The 17,244-nt window shown below is 41.2% G+C and overlaps 1 protein-coding gene and 1 long non-coding RNA gene across 3 annotated transcripts in view; one reads left to right on the top strand and one right to left on the bottom strand.

Moving 5' to 3' along the window:
• The window catches only part of LOC309644464, a 621,011-nt gene that overhangs the window by 315,119 nt on the left and 288,648 nt on the right, over nucleotides 1–17,244 (bottom strand). The gene's annotated exons all lie outside the window — the stretch shown is intronic.
• Nucleotides 1–17,244, top strand: part of DOK5 (docking protein 5) — a 150,175-nt gene that overhangs the window by 93,535 nt on the left and 39,396 nt on the right. For both annotated transcript variants that reach the window (XM_082428179.1, XM_082428178.1), the window contains 3 exons: nucleotides 3,259–3,373; nucleotides 3,458–3,577; nucleotides 6,377–6,566. In XM_082428179.1, the coding sequence (XP_082284305.1) occupies nucleotides 3,259–3,373; nucleotides 3,458–3,577; nucleotides 6,377–6,566 (425 nt within the window). The remainder of the gene's footprint in view (nucleotides 1–3,258; nucleotides 3,374–3,457; nucleotides 3,578–6,376; nucleotides 6,567–17,244) is intronic.

Genomic DNA, 17,244 nt, shown 5'->3' with positions numbered 1-17,244 from the left:
TCAGGTGACTTATTCCTTCCTCTTTGCCCTTGATGGATGTTTAATGAAATGACATATTTCAAGGTCATTGCTGAGTTTGAGGCTAGGGTGGACTACTCTTATATAATATCTCAGTAGAGGGTTAGAATAAAACCTACCCCCGTGAAAAGAAAGAGGTCCTCCAGTAGGAGATGACTTTCGGTGTTAAAGATTCTCTCTGCTGAACTTTTGCAGAGTTAGTCATTATTAGTGTTTCAGACGGTGAAGAGCGGAAGCTTTGGGGTCAGTTTGCCTCATTCGCAACTCGTTTGTGCCATCTTTTAGCTGTGGACTTGGGCACATGAATTTAACCTTTCTCAGCCCCAGTTTCTTCATCTGGAAAATACTGATAATAATATCAGTCATAGGATTTTTATGAAGATCAAATGAGATGTTCTATATAAAAATATTAAGCAGAGTGTGCATAAATGTAGGCTGTAGGCTCAATAAGTGTTGACTCTCAAATGATTGTTTTTCATTGATTCAGCTCATCAGTAAGTTACTGATAGGTGACTCATGTCTAGCTGGAAGCTGGAGAGCTAAATGGATTAATTACAACAACAGATAATAGAATACAGCTTCATGCAGCAGACATGGGAACAGAAAGAGGGAACAATGAATTCACACTGAGGTCAGGGCAACTTTCCCAGAGGAAGTGGACCTTGAAGGAAAAGTGAAATTTCCCTGGAGAAAAGAGACAGGAGAGAGAGGCATTCACCCTGGAGAAGCACCATAAACGTAAACTTGTGGGTGAGTTTGGTCTTTTGTTCAAGTCCACCTACATTCATTGAATTCTCGCTATGTGACAGGCTCTGGGTTAGATTCAGGGGGCAAAGTGGTGAGCAAAAAATATACCGTTTCTGCCCTATGGAACTTTTATTCTAAGACAGGCGCTAAACCATAACCCGTATAGCCATCCGAGGGCTGTGAGGGCAAAGATGTCATTGGATCGTAGAGCCTTGAGACGTTGATTTGATGGGGGCTGGGGGTTGTCCAGTGGGGCTCTGCAGGTAACTGAGATTTAAACTAAGACCAGCAGGGCGAGTGGGAGTGAAGTAAGGAGACCATGGGGAAGGCTCTGTGCCGGGAGAATCATGGTGCCTCCTGGGAACTGAAAAAAGGCCAGTGTGGCTGGGACATAGGATGCTCAGGAAGGTATCAAAGAGGAGCCTGGTGAGAGCTCTAAGGAGGACCACAGGGGGCTTTCATTATCATTCTAAGGATTTGGGCTTTTGTTGCAAGTGCAAAAGGGAAGTCATTGAACTGTTCTGTTTTATGCCTAGAAACGCTGGAGTCAGAACTGCGTTTTAAAAAGCTCATCTGTGCCCCCTAACCCTCACTTGTCCGAGTGCCTCTGTTCACGTTAAGGCTCCTTTTTCCTTTTTCACCAAAATATCTTTGCTTCCGCCAAAGCTACTTCCTTCCCAAAGCTGACTAGGGTTTTAAGAAGAAAACATTAAAAAAAAAAAAAAAAAGAAAAGAAAAAATCATCTGGATGCTGTGTTTACAGTGAATGAGTGGGGTTGGGATAGAAGTGGAGAGACCAGTAAGCAGTTATGGCAAGAGGATAGTGGCTTATATTGTGGTATTAGCACAGAAATAAGCAAAAAATAAACAGTCGCATCTGGTAAACGCTGAGAGACTTGGTGCAGTTGGGGAATGAGATAGGTAGTGTTTAGCCACTAAAGAGTTTGCAGCTTTTGGGAAACAGTGTTATCTGTTTGGGTTACTACAACAAAAATACTATAAACTGGGTAGCTTATAAACAACAGACATGTATTTCTCACGGTTCTGGAGGCTGGGAAGTCCAAGGTCAAGTCACAGGCAGATGCAGTGTCTGGTGAGAACTCACTTTCTGGTTTCTAGAAGACGACTTCTTGCTGTGTCCTCACATGGCAGAAGGGACAAGGGAGCTCTCTGGGGCCTCTTTTCTAAGAGCACTAATCCCATTCACAAGGGCTCCACCCTCATGACCTAATCACCCCAAAGGCTCCACCTCTTAATACCATCCCCTTTGAGGTAGGCTTTCAACATATGAATTTGGGAGGGCCACAAACATTTGGTCCATAGCAACTGTTGTGATAGTTCATGCTAAGAAGTTTACACTATCCTATAAAGAGAGCCAGTGGAGGTTAAGAAGCAGGGAACCGAAATCATCAGGTTAGGATGTGCATGGAGAGTATTTGCTTCTCTCCTCACCTACTTCCTGAGCCAGGCATTTATTGAATTTAGAGTAATAGATGGGAGAAATGGCATGACATTACTGATGGCAAAGACTGATGGGAGACACATTCTTTTGTGTAACACAGAAGAGATAGACTAAGTCAGTGTGAAAGGGTTATTTATCTTGTAAATACTCTGCCCCAAGCCACCTAAACCTTCTCTCCTGCAGGACTCAATGATCACAGCCCTGGAATGCAGCAGGGAATCTGGATGTAACTGGATGAGAGATGGCATTTTGGAAACACAATGAGCCAATACCCCTTGTGGGAGGGAAACGGTTCATAAAAGAGTTAAAGGGAGAGAGGGAGGTGAGGAGAATGGCTAGTGGGGAAAGCTTTCCCCTACTGTTAGGAAGAAGGTGATTACCATGCAGTATTTTCAGACCCTAAAGCAGTGGCCCCATAACCATGGAGAAGCTAGGAGTAAGTCAGAGAGACTGGAGTAACATCTCACCAACCAGCTCTCTGTGTTGGAATATATGACTTCAACCCTGAGTAGAGGGGCATCCTTGAGAATCCTAAGACTCTATCTCTGATTATCAAAGGGTGAGATCATCTAGTTATGAACCAGACCACCATTGCCTTCTCTTCCTCGGGGTCAGTGTGTTTAAGATGCTTGCGTTGGGAGTACTCTGAAGAGACGGGGTATTTGAAAGTCTGTCCACATTGATGGAGATAAACATGATGACAATGGAGAAGGCAGAGTCTTTGACAGGGGCGGATAAAAAACTGAAAAAAAAAACCAAGCGTCTACGTCTATGAAGCTTTGAGCCTGTGCCTCTTAATAGGCTTCAAAAAAAAGAAAAATCTAAAAAGGGGAGGTAATTTGTTAACCTTCCTTGCTAGGCGTTGAGGATGACGCTGAAATAACTCATCGCTTTTGAATACACACTCTTCTGTCAGGCTGTGTTCGCCTGGGATGTGCCTTCTGCCCTCCGTGCCTCCACTCAGTTTGATGGTGTTGATGGGGAGCTTTCTTTCCGGAGCGCCCTTATACTCACCATTGTTCATTTTTCAGGTTACAGAACTCAACAACGTGAAGAACGTAGCTCGGTTGCCAAAAAGCACCAAGAAACATGCCATAGTGATTTATTTCAGTGATGATACCTCCAAGACCTTTGCTTGTGAATCAGGTTTGTCGGAGGCGGGGAGGGCTTTGGCTTTTTGTTTTTCAGCGGGTGCTGGGCATACACGTTAATCTCTGGACATTTCCGCAGATCTTGAGGCTGATGAATGGTGCAAAGTTCTCCAGATGGAGTGCGTAGGGACACGAATCAATGACATCAGCCTTGGAGAGCCTGACTTACTGGCTACGGGGGTTGAGAGAGAACAGAGTGGTATGTAAAGAGAATTTTCTCCTTCGCTCTTTTCTAAAACTGTTTTTGTCCCCATATAATGAAACATGAGACATCTTCATGATGTAAAATTTTTGAAGGTACAAAAATGTATAAAGAAAGAAGTAAAAATAACCTTTTATTTCACCTAAGACCTGAGCAGACATTTCAGTGTGTTTCTTTTCTTAACATGTTTTCAACGTATAATAGGAATGTATCTACATTAATAATATCAGATAGAAGTTATGGGGGAACCTGCTGTGTGTGTGTCAGTTTTGTGCAGAAGATGCATTAGACCGTTTAATTTTCCCGGCAGCCCTATGATATAAGTACTATTACTTCTCCATTTTACAGATGAGGAAATTGAAGCTTAAAAGAGCTAAAGATCTTGCTCCAATTCCAATAACTACTGTTTGATTCCATACTATACTCTTGAGCCTATATTTATAGTGTACAGATTTTACAATGCAATGAGTTTTTATCTTGCTTTTTTTCACTTAAAATTTTTACTGAACACTTTCCAGTGTTTTTAATAGAATCCAGACTTCATGAATGTTTCATCAAGTTTAAACCCACCTAAATCTGTGATATATTTTTTTAACTCTAACAATTGAGCCAACTCTTTGAGCTCAACACTCAACCTGGGAATACGTCATTATAAATAATAAAGACCGAAATATTCATGAACACTTCAACAGAATCAATGTTGGTTTGCAGTATGAGCTTGGAGGTGAGGAATCATTTCTTTGGCTCCAAATAACTGGGCCTTGTGATGGGATAGATGGGATCCCATAGTTCTGCTCTTAGCCTATTGACTTGATCTGTGAGGATATATCACAACCGAAGAGGCTGTGGGTCACCTGGCTTGATTACGAACATGGCAGAGGTGGAATTGTACTGACCCTTTCCATGGATTCGCACTCCAGTTGTTAGTAAAAAATGCCCTTTCTCCCAATTGGAACTATGTCTTCATGACACATTTACAGTCGGCGACTATTTTGGATGCATCATATCTGCCAGAATCCATCTCCAGGGAAGTGTTATTGACAAAGTCTTAGAAGTGCTAGCTAATTCAGAGGAGCCTCTTTGCAGACTGGGAAATTGAGCGGCAGAGAGCTTAATTAAGTCCTTTACCAGGGTCACACAACCGAGCCCCAGGCTCCTGCCTCCATAGTTCACTAACTCAGGATGCTCTTGGGCTGAACGGCACCTGTAGTGCCTCACCGACAAATGCACATGAAACCAGACATAAAGAGGAAAGCATGACAGGTTTTGATTATTTTTTAGAGGGCTCAGATCAGCACTTATTTTTCACATTTTATATTTGCAAAGCTGTATTCGGATAGTGCTCCAAACTGAATTCAAGAATTGCCTGTGCCTAGGAGTTACCTTTCTGGTACCAATTTTCTGTGCCTCAGTTTCCTCTTCTGTCAAATAGAAATAAGAACGCCTCTGGTATATAACTACTAGGGATTATAATGAAACTCAGCTCTGTCTTTTAAGGCATTTTACAAGATTAATTGTACGACTTCAAGTAATTGTAACTAAAGTAGTCACTCTTACGACTTTTGCTGTTTTTCTTGGATGAGGTAGTTATATGGAAGAACTTCCAAGCAAAGAAATTGGTAATGGTCTCTCTTACTTTTTGCTTGATGATGTCAGTCTTTCTTACTTGTTTCAGAACTCTCCAGGGAGAAATTTGCTCCACTAGACTATACTTTTAAAATAATAGTTATTAGAAAGCAGTAAATATTTGGTTACTGGGAGTTTGAAGTAACTTAGAAAACTTGAAGAATAGATGCTTGAATACATTTATGAACACAATCTTGGCACTCCTATTTACTAAACTAAAGTCTATGGAAATTCTAATGACTTCCTTATTATAAAACAATTAATTTAGAATACCAGTGATATTATTAGTGCCACACTATTTTCTCAGATGTAGGCAATCTACCATAACAATGGATAGATAAAAGTGTGTTTGCTATAGTAATAATATTTTTGTTCATATTTCACTTAAAATTTTGACTCTATAGCTTCCTAAATTAATGAATTTTCTAGAAATGTAATAGAAATACCATGACTGTATCTGTGGGGATGAAAATTCAGTTGCAATAATAAGCCAAGTAGTTTATTCAGAGCAGTCTTGGTTAAATGTTAACAATCATCCAAATAAGCAAATGAATATTTCTTTCCGGTATTTGGCTAAAGAGAGCTCTTTGTTAAAACTAGTTCAAATAGATCCACTGGAATTCTTCCAAACTGTTGGTCAGTTAAGTGCATAGTATTAGTTAGTATTAGTTTATTTAAATAATTTGGGGTAGAGTTGTATTCCTTTAGTTATGAAAATTATAAATTGATCAATATAATTTTAATATCATTAAACCATGCAACAATTATTTTGCACCTGCATCTTTTGTGAACACAAAAGTGTGGGTGTAATTAACATGTACTTGGCAAGAAAAAAATTGTTTTTAATGGTTTCATTGCTTTAGTCTTTTACTGGCATACAAATTTTTATTATGCAAATTAAAAAATTCTAAAAAGATCTTTGCTCATGTAAATAGTGTTGCATGTATGTTGACAACCAGACTGTATCATTATTATGTTATTTAATATGGTCTTCATTTAAAAAAATCATTTTCTGGAACTGTTAATTTATGAGAAAGGTTTATCTTCCTGAATATTCAACCAAAACCTAGAATAAGAGCTTGAATTACTTTGAAATGCCTCTTTGTTCCTACAATGTCTTTGATGTTTTATTTCTGGGGATTTTAGACTAACCTTTTGTTTTTCTCCCAGAGAGATTCAATGTGTATTTGATGCCATCTCCTAACTTAGATGTACATGGCGAATGTGCCTTGCAGATTACATATGAGCACATCTGTCTTTGGGACGTCCAGAATCCCAGAGTCAAACTCATCTCTTGGCCGCTAAGCGCCCTGCGGCGGTATGGACGAGATGCTGCTTGGTTCACTTTTGAGGCAGGGAGGTGAGTTTCATGACTGTTTTTCTACATTTTTTTCCCCAGGTTCACGTCATGTAATGCTGCACTCACATTCATCTGTTCACTCCATTATAAACAAAGCCCAATCATTTAAAATTCACTTTTCAGAAATATGATCAATTTGATGCTCTTACAACTATCCTAGAAAGTGTTTAAATTCTTCTTTTCCACACACCTCTTCTTTGGTCTATTTAAATTTTAAGTACCTGGAAATGGAAATGGTAGAAACGCATTGGTGAATCTCCCAGAGGCACAAAGGTTCTCAAGTTAGCAAATAAAACTTTAATCTTTAGTGCAGCATCCTTCTCATGTCAGAATTACTTACTTATTATCCTTATAGGAAAATCTTGATAGAAAATTAAGAATTTGTTTGGGAAGGTGGGTATATTTCCCTGCTTCGGTCTCAGAAATTATTATTATTATTATTGGCCGTGCCGCGTGGCTTGTGGGATCTTAGTTCCCTGACCAGGGATTGAACCCATGCCTTCGGCTGTGAAAGTGCGGAGTCCTAACCAATGGACCGCCAGGGAATTCCCTCAGAAATTATTTATGTATTAACTGTACCCAGTGAAATCTGGTTACGAAAGATGTTTTATCATAGAAAATAGACTTTTCTATTGACTGTACACCTCGTATTTCATATTGATGTGCAGAAGAATTCTGCATCGATCAAGATGTTTGGGGCCTATTTGGGGCAGCATTTATTCCAACATGCGTATTTTTCAGTTTTTCTTTGATTCACTCTATTTATAGGAAATAGCAGTAGGAAATGGGTGTGTATGGCTTTATATTGTCACTTCCAAAGGCCAGAAATTCAGTAAACCTTTGTAGTATCTCATGACTATTTGAAACTTTTTAAAAATTAGCTCAGTCTTCCAGGTTTTAATACTGCTCATAGCTTGCAAAAGTTTAACTTCTTCATATTGACATTTAGTAGAACTGCTAAGGATCTAGGAGATTATTTTAAAGGCTTTGATATTTCCCCCAAGTGTGATAACAAACCATATAGATTTTTAAGTAGGTGTGTGTGTGTGTGTGTATATTGTATAATCGTGTTCATATTTTGTAAATAATGGGATAGAGGTAGCAGATGTGGATGTGGGGAGATATTGAAGGACCTCAAGTGAAAGAAATGGTGGAAGAAAAGTGAGGATATATTGGAGACATGAAGTTCAGAAATATTCCAATGGCCTTTGACCAAAAGTCATAAAGTGCTGACTCGGGAAATGAAGGAGGTTTTTGGTTCGTGACTTTGGTCTCTTTATGGTCTGACTTTTGGGTATTTTGTCCAAGAACTCCAGTGGTTGGATGATTGTAGTACCTACAACCCACAGCACACAGTGTTGTGCCTCAGATATGGTAGGGACTTAGAATATTTATTGATTTTGAGCAGCATTCTTGTTCAGTGGTCATGCTTTATGGGGCTGATGCAAACCTGAGATTGAACGAATAATCAGAAGGACGAGTATCGGGAATGTATTCTTAGGACCTCACTCATTTCTCAAACAGTGTGGTTCGTAGCGTAAGGAGCACTGGTTTGGGAGTCAGAGAGACCCTAGGTCCTGATCTCTATTCTTTATTAGCTGTTGGCCATGGACAAAGTGTTTAACTTCCCTTGTAAGTTTATGTAAGTAATAACTTCCTTCTGGGGATGTCTTAGGCAAAAGCAGCAATGCATATAGATGACCCAGAAGGTGCTGGGCTTCTCTTAATAGTCTCTTTGAGGTTTTATCATAATAACTTTTGGAACAGGACTGGGTTTGCAGGACCCAGGCAGTGTTAAATGCAAGGTAATCATACTATTTTATATTTTGCCTGAAACTCAAATAAAGATGAATTTTTATTGTTACCATCAAGATGCTCAGGATAATAAGATCATTCATGTTCCCCCAAGTGTGAAGGTTTCACATCTGCCTTACTTTATTAGTGAAGATAATTCTTTCCCTTGGCTATTTTTGGATGTGTTCAAAATAAGGCAGTGTCATATTAACTAAGATAATTTTCTCCCTGTCTCACGTTGATAGATGAACAGGCGTTAAATCTCCCTAGGCAGATAGTTTTCACATATCCAGCATGCGTCTGCAAAAACGTCACAACATTTCCCCTCTAGAATGCAGAGAATCTTCCCAAGACCTTGGGCAAAGTTCTGCTCTGTCTAGGCGAAACCTCTGTTAGACTTGGAGCTAAGTGTTATTCCTGCTGAATGGCCCATTTTGCCACACCAATATTGACAATGGGGCAAGCGTAATAAACTGGGCTGGGAGGTGGAGGAAATGAAATGAAATTATAGTCAATCACATACTGGCTGTGGGACCTTGAGTGAATGACCTAACTCTCTGAGCTTCCATTGGCCACCTATAAAATGGGTATAATTTATGTCTCTCACAAGATGGCCATGAAGAGTAAATAAAGGTACATATACAAACACCTGGCATAATGCCTGGCAGGTAGTAGGCAGTTGTGTCAACACAAACTGACACAAGCAGGGAAGAAATTTGTCGGCCTTCAGAACCCAAAGTCCAGGGAGCAGGGATGGCTTCAGGGTTGGGTTGATTCAGAGTCCAAATGGGGACCCTAGGTTTTATCTCATAGTCTTGTTCCTTCTAGGTGGCTTCACTCTGCTCCACACGGGGCTTCCAGGAGCTTTGAGATCTTCTCACACCGTCAGCCAATAGAAGAGAGATAGATTCTTACCATACGTTGACCATTCCATTCACTATGTGTCAGGAACTGCACTGAGGACCTTATGGAAAGCACACAGGGTACAGATAGAATGGGTGTGGTTCTCCCAAAGCAGGAAGAGGTTACTGACACCATCAGAAGGGATGTGAGGTTTAAAAAAAAACTAACAAAATGTATCCAATACGGTATTTAATAATTGCTCAAAGCAAATAGGGTGAAGCAGCTATTTGACTATAATGAATAATATCACTCATAACGGTGCTGAGATGCCGAACAGTGGTTCTCAACCAGGGGTGATTTTGCACCTAAGGGACGTTCGGCAATGTCTGGAGACATTTTTAGTTGTCACAACGTGTGCTGCACAAATAAGCCCCACAACAAAGAATTATCAGGTCCAGTTATCCAGGTGAAAAACTCTGCTCTAGCAAGCATATCAACCATTGAAAATAATTACTGATATTTATTGAGCCCTTACTATACGAAAGTTGCTGTACTAAGCATTTTACATGCACTGTCTCATTTAAGCCATTTGCTGGTCATATAAACCAGGGGATATTATCATGCTCATCCGAAGGGGAAACTTGGGCGTCTGTGCGACTGATCCAAAGGCACGAGACCAGTAAGTAAATGGTGGATTCAGGAATACACTCAGCTCTTCTTACTTCCAAACCCTACAGATTTCTAAGAAGGCTAAATATCACCACTCTACTAGGTTAGCCTAGTTCTGAATGAACTCTACAGAGCTAAGGAAGAGAAGGCATACTGCATAACCAGCACTCATGTATAAATTGTCTTAGTTTACTTTAATTCTGGAACCTCCTATTTGTCCTTTTAGTTCGGAGTGTAGGCACCTACAGTCAGAATTGTTCATCTCTCCTGGGCGGCAGTATCATGATCAAAGGTCATTAGAGTCTTCTAGATGCTGTTTCCCCCTCTCTTCCCCAATATAGGCAACTCTGACCGTACCTCTGTTTTTTCCTTGAAGAATTCCACAGTTGAAATATAATCTTTTTAATAAAGTGCAGTTGCACAATTAATTGCCACTTATTGCCCCTGGAGATAAAGAACAATTAGCTTATCTGGGGGGAGGGATGGGGGAAGAGACACATTGCTTATTTTATTTGAGTTTTTTCTAGTTTTTTTGTTTGTTTGTTTCTTTCCACTTGGAATGCCCTGAGGCTTCAGTGAAGCTCATCAGATTGGCAGGGTCTCTGATTTTTTAATGGGAAGGTCCAGTTGACATGAAGTTTTAACTGCGGCAACATCCCTCATGGAACTATTCTTGAAACGTTACTGTTTAAAGCACGGTGGCAGGTGTCCAGTAAGTTTCCCTGTGAATTTCACAGCTGGCTGCCCAGTTCGCATGCTTCAGTGTCAGGCTCTGCCCTACCTCCTGACTGATTTAAATGACTACCCTCGGTTTAGCACCTGCAGGGCTGAGGGCAGCTCAGGTGACATTTGGCAGAAAGTGGTGAATAATTACCACACGTGGGTGCCTCTCTTTACCAGCTAGAGAATGTCCCTCTCGTGCTTTTGACATCGTTTTAAGAGAAACTTTTAGGTGTGCCAAGAATATGTGAAAATTGACATTGCATATACAAATTCTTTTCCTTAAATGGAGTGCACAAATTGGTGAAAAAGGCTTTTTTTTGGATGTAAAGACATCTGAACAGTCTTGGAAAAGAAATCATCTGTGTCTTGTGTATGTTACTCTAAAAACAATTCTAACTGGTGAAATAACTTTTCATTGGAGAAGAAAACTGTAGATGAGTGTACAGGTAAAAGGACCATTATTCTCATATAAACCTTTGGATATTCTCTATTTTTCTTCTTGATTCTAAGCTACTTAGTAATCCCTCACTTCTAAATATTTTGTGGAGCATATATTCATTCTTACTAAAGGATTGAAAGCAAATTAACAAATAAAGTGTACTTGGCACTTACTACTATGTTGAATAGAGAAATTTAAATACAAATGCGTTAGATCCCACACAGCCTTGCTCAGAGGAAGTGAAATTCTCTTCTTTTGAAAGAAAACAGAAACTACAGTTGTGCCATTTATATGGCCATTCATTCTTCATTAGCATCGATCTAAAAAATAATTTTAGATTTTTTATTTATAAATTTTCATTTATAATTGTATTATAAATATTGCTTGAGTGGAGGCATGTGTGAAATTAGAAGGGAGAGTCCCCTTTCCACTCTACAGAGTAACCTCTTTAATCATCATCTTTAAAGATCTTTCATTATTGCCCGTCTGCTCTCTGCCAGACACTGTGCTAGGTGTGTGGGTGTGAACACAGACAAGACAAGGCCATCGTAAGAAGCTTAGCTAGGTCCCCTCTTACCTTTGAGCTTCTGTGGTTGGTTCTAGCATATGAAATCCTTAAAGGAAAGGATGACTTTCTTGTGACCTTCGGAAAAAGAAATTAGACACTCACCAATGCCTCCTGTCTTGTGGCCATCTTTAAAAAAAAAATTTAAGGTGTATTTTTTATTTAATTTATTTATTTTTCCAGCTTTATTGAGGTATAAATGATACAGAACATCATTTAAGTTTAAGGTGATGGTTTGATACATGTATGTATTGCAGAATGATCACCACAATAAGGTTAGTTAACACCTTCATCACCTCACGTAATTACCTTTTTCTGTGGTGAGAAACATTTAAGATCTACTCTCTTCGTAACTTTCAGGTGTACAATACAGTATTTTTAATTATAGTCACCATTCTGTACATTAGATGCCCGGAACTTAACTCATCTTCCAGCTTGAAGTCCGTACCCTTAGACCAACATCTCCCCTTTTCCTCCTCCCGCAACCCCTGGAAACCACCTTTCTACTCCCTGTTTCCATGAGTTTGGCTTTTTTCAGATTCCACATGTCAGTGAGATACAGTGTTTGTCTTTCTTTGTCTGACTTACTTCACTTAGCATAATGCCCTCAGGTTCCATCCATGTTGTCACGAATGGCAGGATTGTCTTCTTTTTTTTACGACTTAATAGTATTCCAGTGTCCATGTATATACACACACTCTACATTTTCTTTATCCATTCATCCATCAATGGACTCTAAGATTATTTCTATGTCTCGGCTATTGTAAATAATGCTGCAGTGAACATGGGGTTGCAGATATCTCTTTTGAGATCGTGATTTCATTTCCTTTGGATATGTACCCAGAAGTGGAATTGCTGGATCTTTTGGCAGTTCTGTTTTTAATTTTTTGAAGAACCTCCATACCATTTTTCATAGTGGCTGCACCAATTTACATTCCCACCAACAGTGCACAAGGATTTCCTTTTCTCTATGTCCTCACCATCCCTTGTTATCTCTTGTCTTGTTCACAGTAGCCATTCTAACAGGTACGAGGCGATATTTCATTGTGGTTTTGATTTCCCTGATGGTTAGTGATGTAGGGCATTTTTCGTATACCTGTTGGCTATTTGCGTGGTGCGACCAACTTTTCGTAGGTGATGGCCCACTAGTGTATGTGACCACTTTATGTATGCCAGTACCTCAGAATTCTAGTAAAGGACTAGTAAAAAATGAGCCATGCCTTCTTTCGTCACATTCCCTGAGTGTACCCTGAGAGCCTGGTGTGGTTCCAAGCACTGTGTATGTAGCAATAAATAAAACACACATGTGTTCTGTTGTTATGAAACTTACTCTCTAGAGGAGAGGGGATACAGACTATAGCAAACATTAAGAAAAAGTACAACAGATGTTAGAATGTGTAAGTCCCACAGTGAGAAATAAAGGTGTTCGATAGAAAGTGTCAAAGGAGGGGTGCAGTTTTAAATAGAGTGAACAGGACCGGGTTTGCTAAGTCAGTGATGTATGAATAAAGACCTGAAAGAGGCGAGAGAGTGAGCCACGTAGGAATCTGGAGGAAGAGCATTCCAGCCAGAAGTAGGAGGATGGGAGAAGGTGCCTAGGGGGAAGTGTATGTATCTGGAAAGCAGAGCATAAAGTAGAGCCAGGAGGCCGGCGAGACTGGAGCAGAAAAAGTGAGGGGGAAGCAATGCATGGTAGAGGTGGAGCTGCGACGGGGTCAGGCCACGTGGGGCTTGATGGACATTGTAAAGAATTTGGCTTTTAGTCTTAGTCAGACGGGAGCCACTGGGGGCTGCGTAGTTGGACGACTACACGGTGTGAAGGAACAGTCCCCAAGACCTTTCTCACTTCTGACATCAGTTGCAAGTTCAGGGGTTCCCATATCACCTAAGGTTTGGTCATTTGCTAGAATGACTCACAGAATTCACTGAAAGCTACGAAATTCATAGTTACAGTTTATTACAGAGAAGGCTACAGATTAACATCAGCCAAGAGAAGAAGTGCCTGGGGTGGGGGCTGGAGAAGTAGGTGACATGGAGTTTCTGTTACCCTTTCCCCGTAGGGCCAGGGCATCATTACTTTCCTGGTGTCAATGTGTGACAATACAGAGTGTTGCCAACCGGGGAAGCTCCCCGATCCACAGCGTTCAGAGTTTTTACTGGGGCTCCATCACATGCATGATTGATTGATTCATTGATTGCCCGCATGGATGACCTCAGTCTCCAGGTCCACAGATACCATGTGACCCAAAGCTCATCCTAAATCATATTGTTACTCTTTGCCTAGAACCCCAGGCAAACAAAAATGACCTCCCAGGAGCCCATGGCAAAGGCCAGACCTCTTTTTGGACAGGATTAAATTCTTGACTACACAGGGAGTGTTAAGCAAAGAAGTGACATGGTCTGACTTCTTTTTAGACTCTCTCTGGCTAAAACCAGTTAGAAGGGCATCGTCGTGTTCAGGGTAAGGGACAAGGGTGTCTGCAACGATGGTGGTAGTGGTGAGTGAACGTGGGCTTAAGTGTTTTGAAGCTAAAGCCAAAAGAACTTACTCACTGATTGGATGTGGGTTAGGAGAGAAAGAGAGGGGTTCCCGACCCCCCAGGAGTGGCTGCTACTGCAGAGCTTCCTAAATCGGGGGGCCGGGGAGCTGGGCTGACGATGATCAGACTTCAGCTTTGGACACGTTAACGTCAAGGCTCGTTCAGCAATTTCCCTAAATTGGCTTTTCATCCCGTCAGGGATTCGTAAAGCTACACATTATATTTGGGTTTAAACACTGAGATTGGCACTTCATTTGCAACCTGCTCCTTATAAACTGCTACAGCAGGAAGGATGAGGGAAAATGCGTCCTCGACAGAAGGACTTAGATCTAGCCACAGCTTAAGATGAGAAAGCACAAAAGGAAGAAAAAAAAGTCATCTTTCTTTGACTTTGTTTACATGTTAGGTGATTAAGAACAGATGCAAGTGATAAGTCACCGCTCGCTTTTATTCTAGCCATGCTGTATGTCTTCGGATAGTTAATTCTTTTCCCCACAAACCTTCAAGTCCACAGACAGAAGGGTTCGAACGTATATCTAAAAAGTGATAATGATGGTCTGTGTACACATTTAAGGGAATTGGTCTTAGGAAGCCTGGTGACATTGAAGATGAAACCACAGGAGAAAGGACAGCATGTAGCAGTGCACACTCGGAATTGGGACCTTTGTCTTCATCCTGATCGCTTGGCTCGGAAGCTTTACTAAGGTGTTGCTGACACCCCATGACCGACACCGTGTTCTTCCCGGAGCTGGAGAAACAAAACACCCGCCATTTCGCATCATAGTTCTTATCCAATGAAAGCTGATTCTTTTCTTAAAGGGAGACTTGGTCTGCCTGAATTCGTAATTCCGTTCTCGAGGAAGAGGTTCCTATTGCTCTGTTTTCACACGCCCGTGAGCCTCAGACGTGAACGTCCCCCCAGCCACACAGCTTCCTTTCCCATGCATCTTATCCTTGCTTCCCCACTGTTGTCCCGGGATGCGATCACCCACATTTCCTTTGGGCAAAGAAGTGGCCCTTGTGAAGTTTTCCCCGAGAACCCCATCCTCATTGGCTTTGACATTTTAAAGGGTTCAAATAACAGCAACAAATCCTAATTAAATGTTTACTTGATGTCAGATCCTTTGCTAAATATAAAACACGATTTCCCACCACCTTCTGAAGTTTGGGTGAGTTTATGACTCACATTTGAAATATGAGGCTGCTGAAACTTCAGGAGGTCAAGGAACATGCGCAAGGTCATGATTCCAGCATCCGAGGGAGCTGGGATGGAAACGTCTCGTCTCCCACACCACCCAGAGCAGGACTCTGCAAACTGCACCTGTAGTTCCTCAAAATGTGAGATGATTTTAGGTGATAGAGACATAGTGTTAAACGAATGTGACTCTTAACAGTGATGAAGTCATTTTCTTTTCAATTACCTTTTTGATCTTTTTGATTAAATTATACAGAAACATTTCAGTGGGCGTGCTGGCGTGTCTTAAACACTTGAATCGTCTAACACTTTTTAATTGACCTGTGTTACTGAGAAGTAAGCAAACTTGCAGCTTGGATCTTTGACAAGAGGACCTAGACAAGAGTTTAATGACTTACTAACTATTTTCATTGTATTTATGTACATGTCTGCTTTCAATTTATGGCAGAGCATACTGGCTTATGATGTGGATTTGATGATTCCATTTACAACACATTTGTTTAAGAGGGGGGAGAAAAGCAAGTTGATTAAAAATATTAAATAGGTGACACAAAGGTTTGACAAACAAATGAAAGTTGTGTGTGAATGACCGATGTTCACAGAGCTGTCCCCTGCTCAGAAGCCTGGGTGGCACATCCGGTGGGGTCTCGTGTTGATTCCATATCTCGCTCTACAGGTTGCAGCAAAGCCCAGGCAAACAGTCTCACGTGACAGCCTAGATTGGCCTGATCTTCAGCCAGTACACACACACACACACACACACACACACACACACACACACGGCACACACACACACGGCACACACACACACACACGGCACTAGCAAAGTCAACCGCCATCTCTTCTCAAGTTGAGATCAACCAGGCAGCAAGGCCAACAATTGGAACGCACAGGACAAAACAGACCCACCTGAGCACGGTCTGCAGTGAGGCAGGCTCCCCTGAACCCAGAAGCTGCCTGCGTGTGCAGCCTCTTTTCCATTTAAGCATAAGTCAGGTGCTCCCTCATCCCCTTCATTTGGATCTATTTCAGTGATTCTTAGCTGGGGGCATTTTGCCACCCAAGGAACAGTTATCAATGTCACAACTAGGGGACGCCACTGGCGTCCAGTGGGTAGAAACCAGAGATGCTGCTAAGCATCCTACAATGTGCAGGGCGGTCCCCACAACAAAGGATGATCTGGCCATCCAGGTATCGCTGATGTTAGTTGTGCCAATGGAGGGAGAACCCCTGTTCAGATTACACGCTCCTAACAGACTTCTCTCCTCTCCGGATTTTTCTTTGAGATGGAGCTACTAGATCCCATGTGGTTAAGCCTCTTGTTGACTTCACTTGAGTTTCTGTGTGTGTGTCTTCTTTGGCATCGCTGCGGCCACAGGTGGGGAGCGGTGCTCCTCCTTTGCTCACCTGACTTTCAGGGACAGAAGAATATCAGCATTCTGCAGGGTTTTGCTCCTAGTTTTGTATCCCTCTCTGCAAGGTGCTTCTGATCTGTTTCTCCCAGGTTTTTGGCTGACTGATTTCCTTTTTTGCTGTCTAGCACAAACCCGCCTCTCTTCCCAAGTATACCTTTCCTTTCTTGATTGTTCCTCTGACCTGTAACGGCTCACTCTACCATTATATTATCTTTGAACCCGTTCGCATATGTGGATCTTGTCTAACCAGACAAATTGTAAACTCCTCAAAGACAAAGCCCGTGCCTTTACCTTTGTTTACATCCATTGCAGCCGCTATTATGATTTGCCTAACGTTAGTGTGACAAGTACCGCATTCTTTCAGTTATAATGTATAATCGTAAAAGTGAAAAATCAGTACTGATCTAATAACCCCTATGACAGGGATGGAGAGAAGAAAAGATTATGTTAAATATACATGTTGAGGCTAAGATACATTCTGCTTTTAGCAATGTT

The sequence above is a fragment of the Balaenoptera physalus genome (assembly GCF_965194825.1).
Source record: "Balaenoptera physalus genome assembly, chromosome: 16".
Classification (NCBI taxonomy): Eukaryota; Metazoa; Chordata; class Mammalia; order Artiodactyla; family Balaenopteridae; genus Balaenoptera; species Balaenoptera physalus.
The sequence above is the reverse complement of the archived record's forward strand: the minus strand, read 5'-3'. Positions and strand labels throughout refer to the sequence as shown.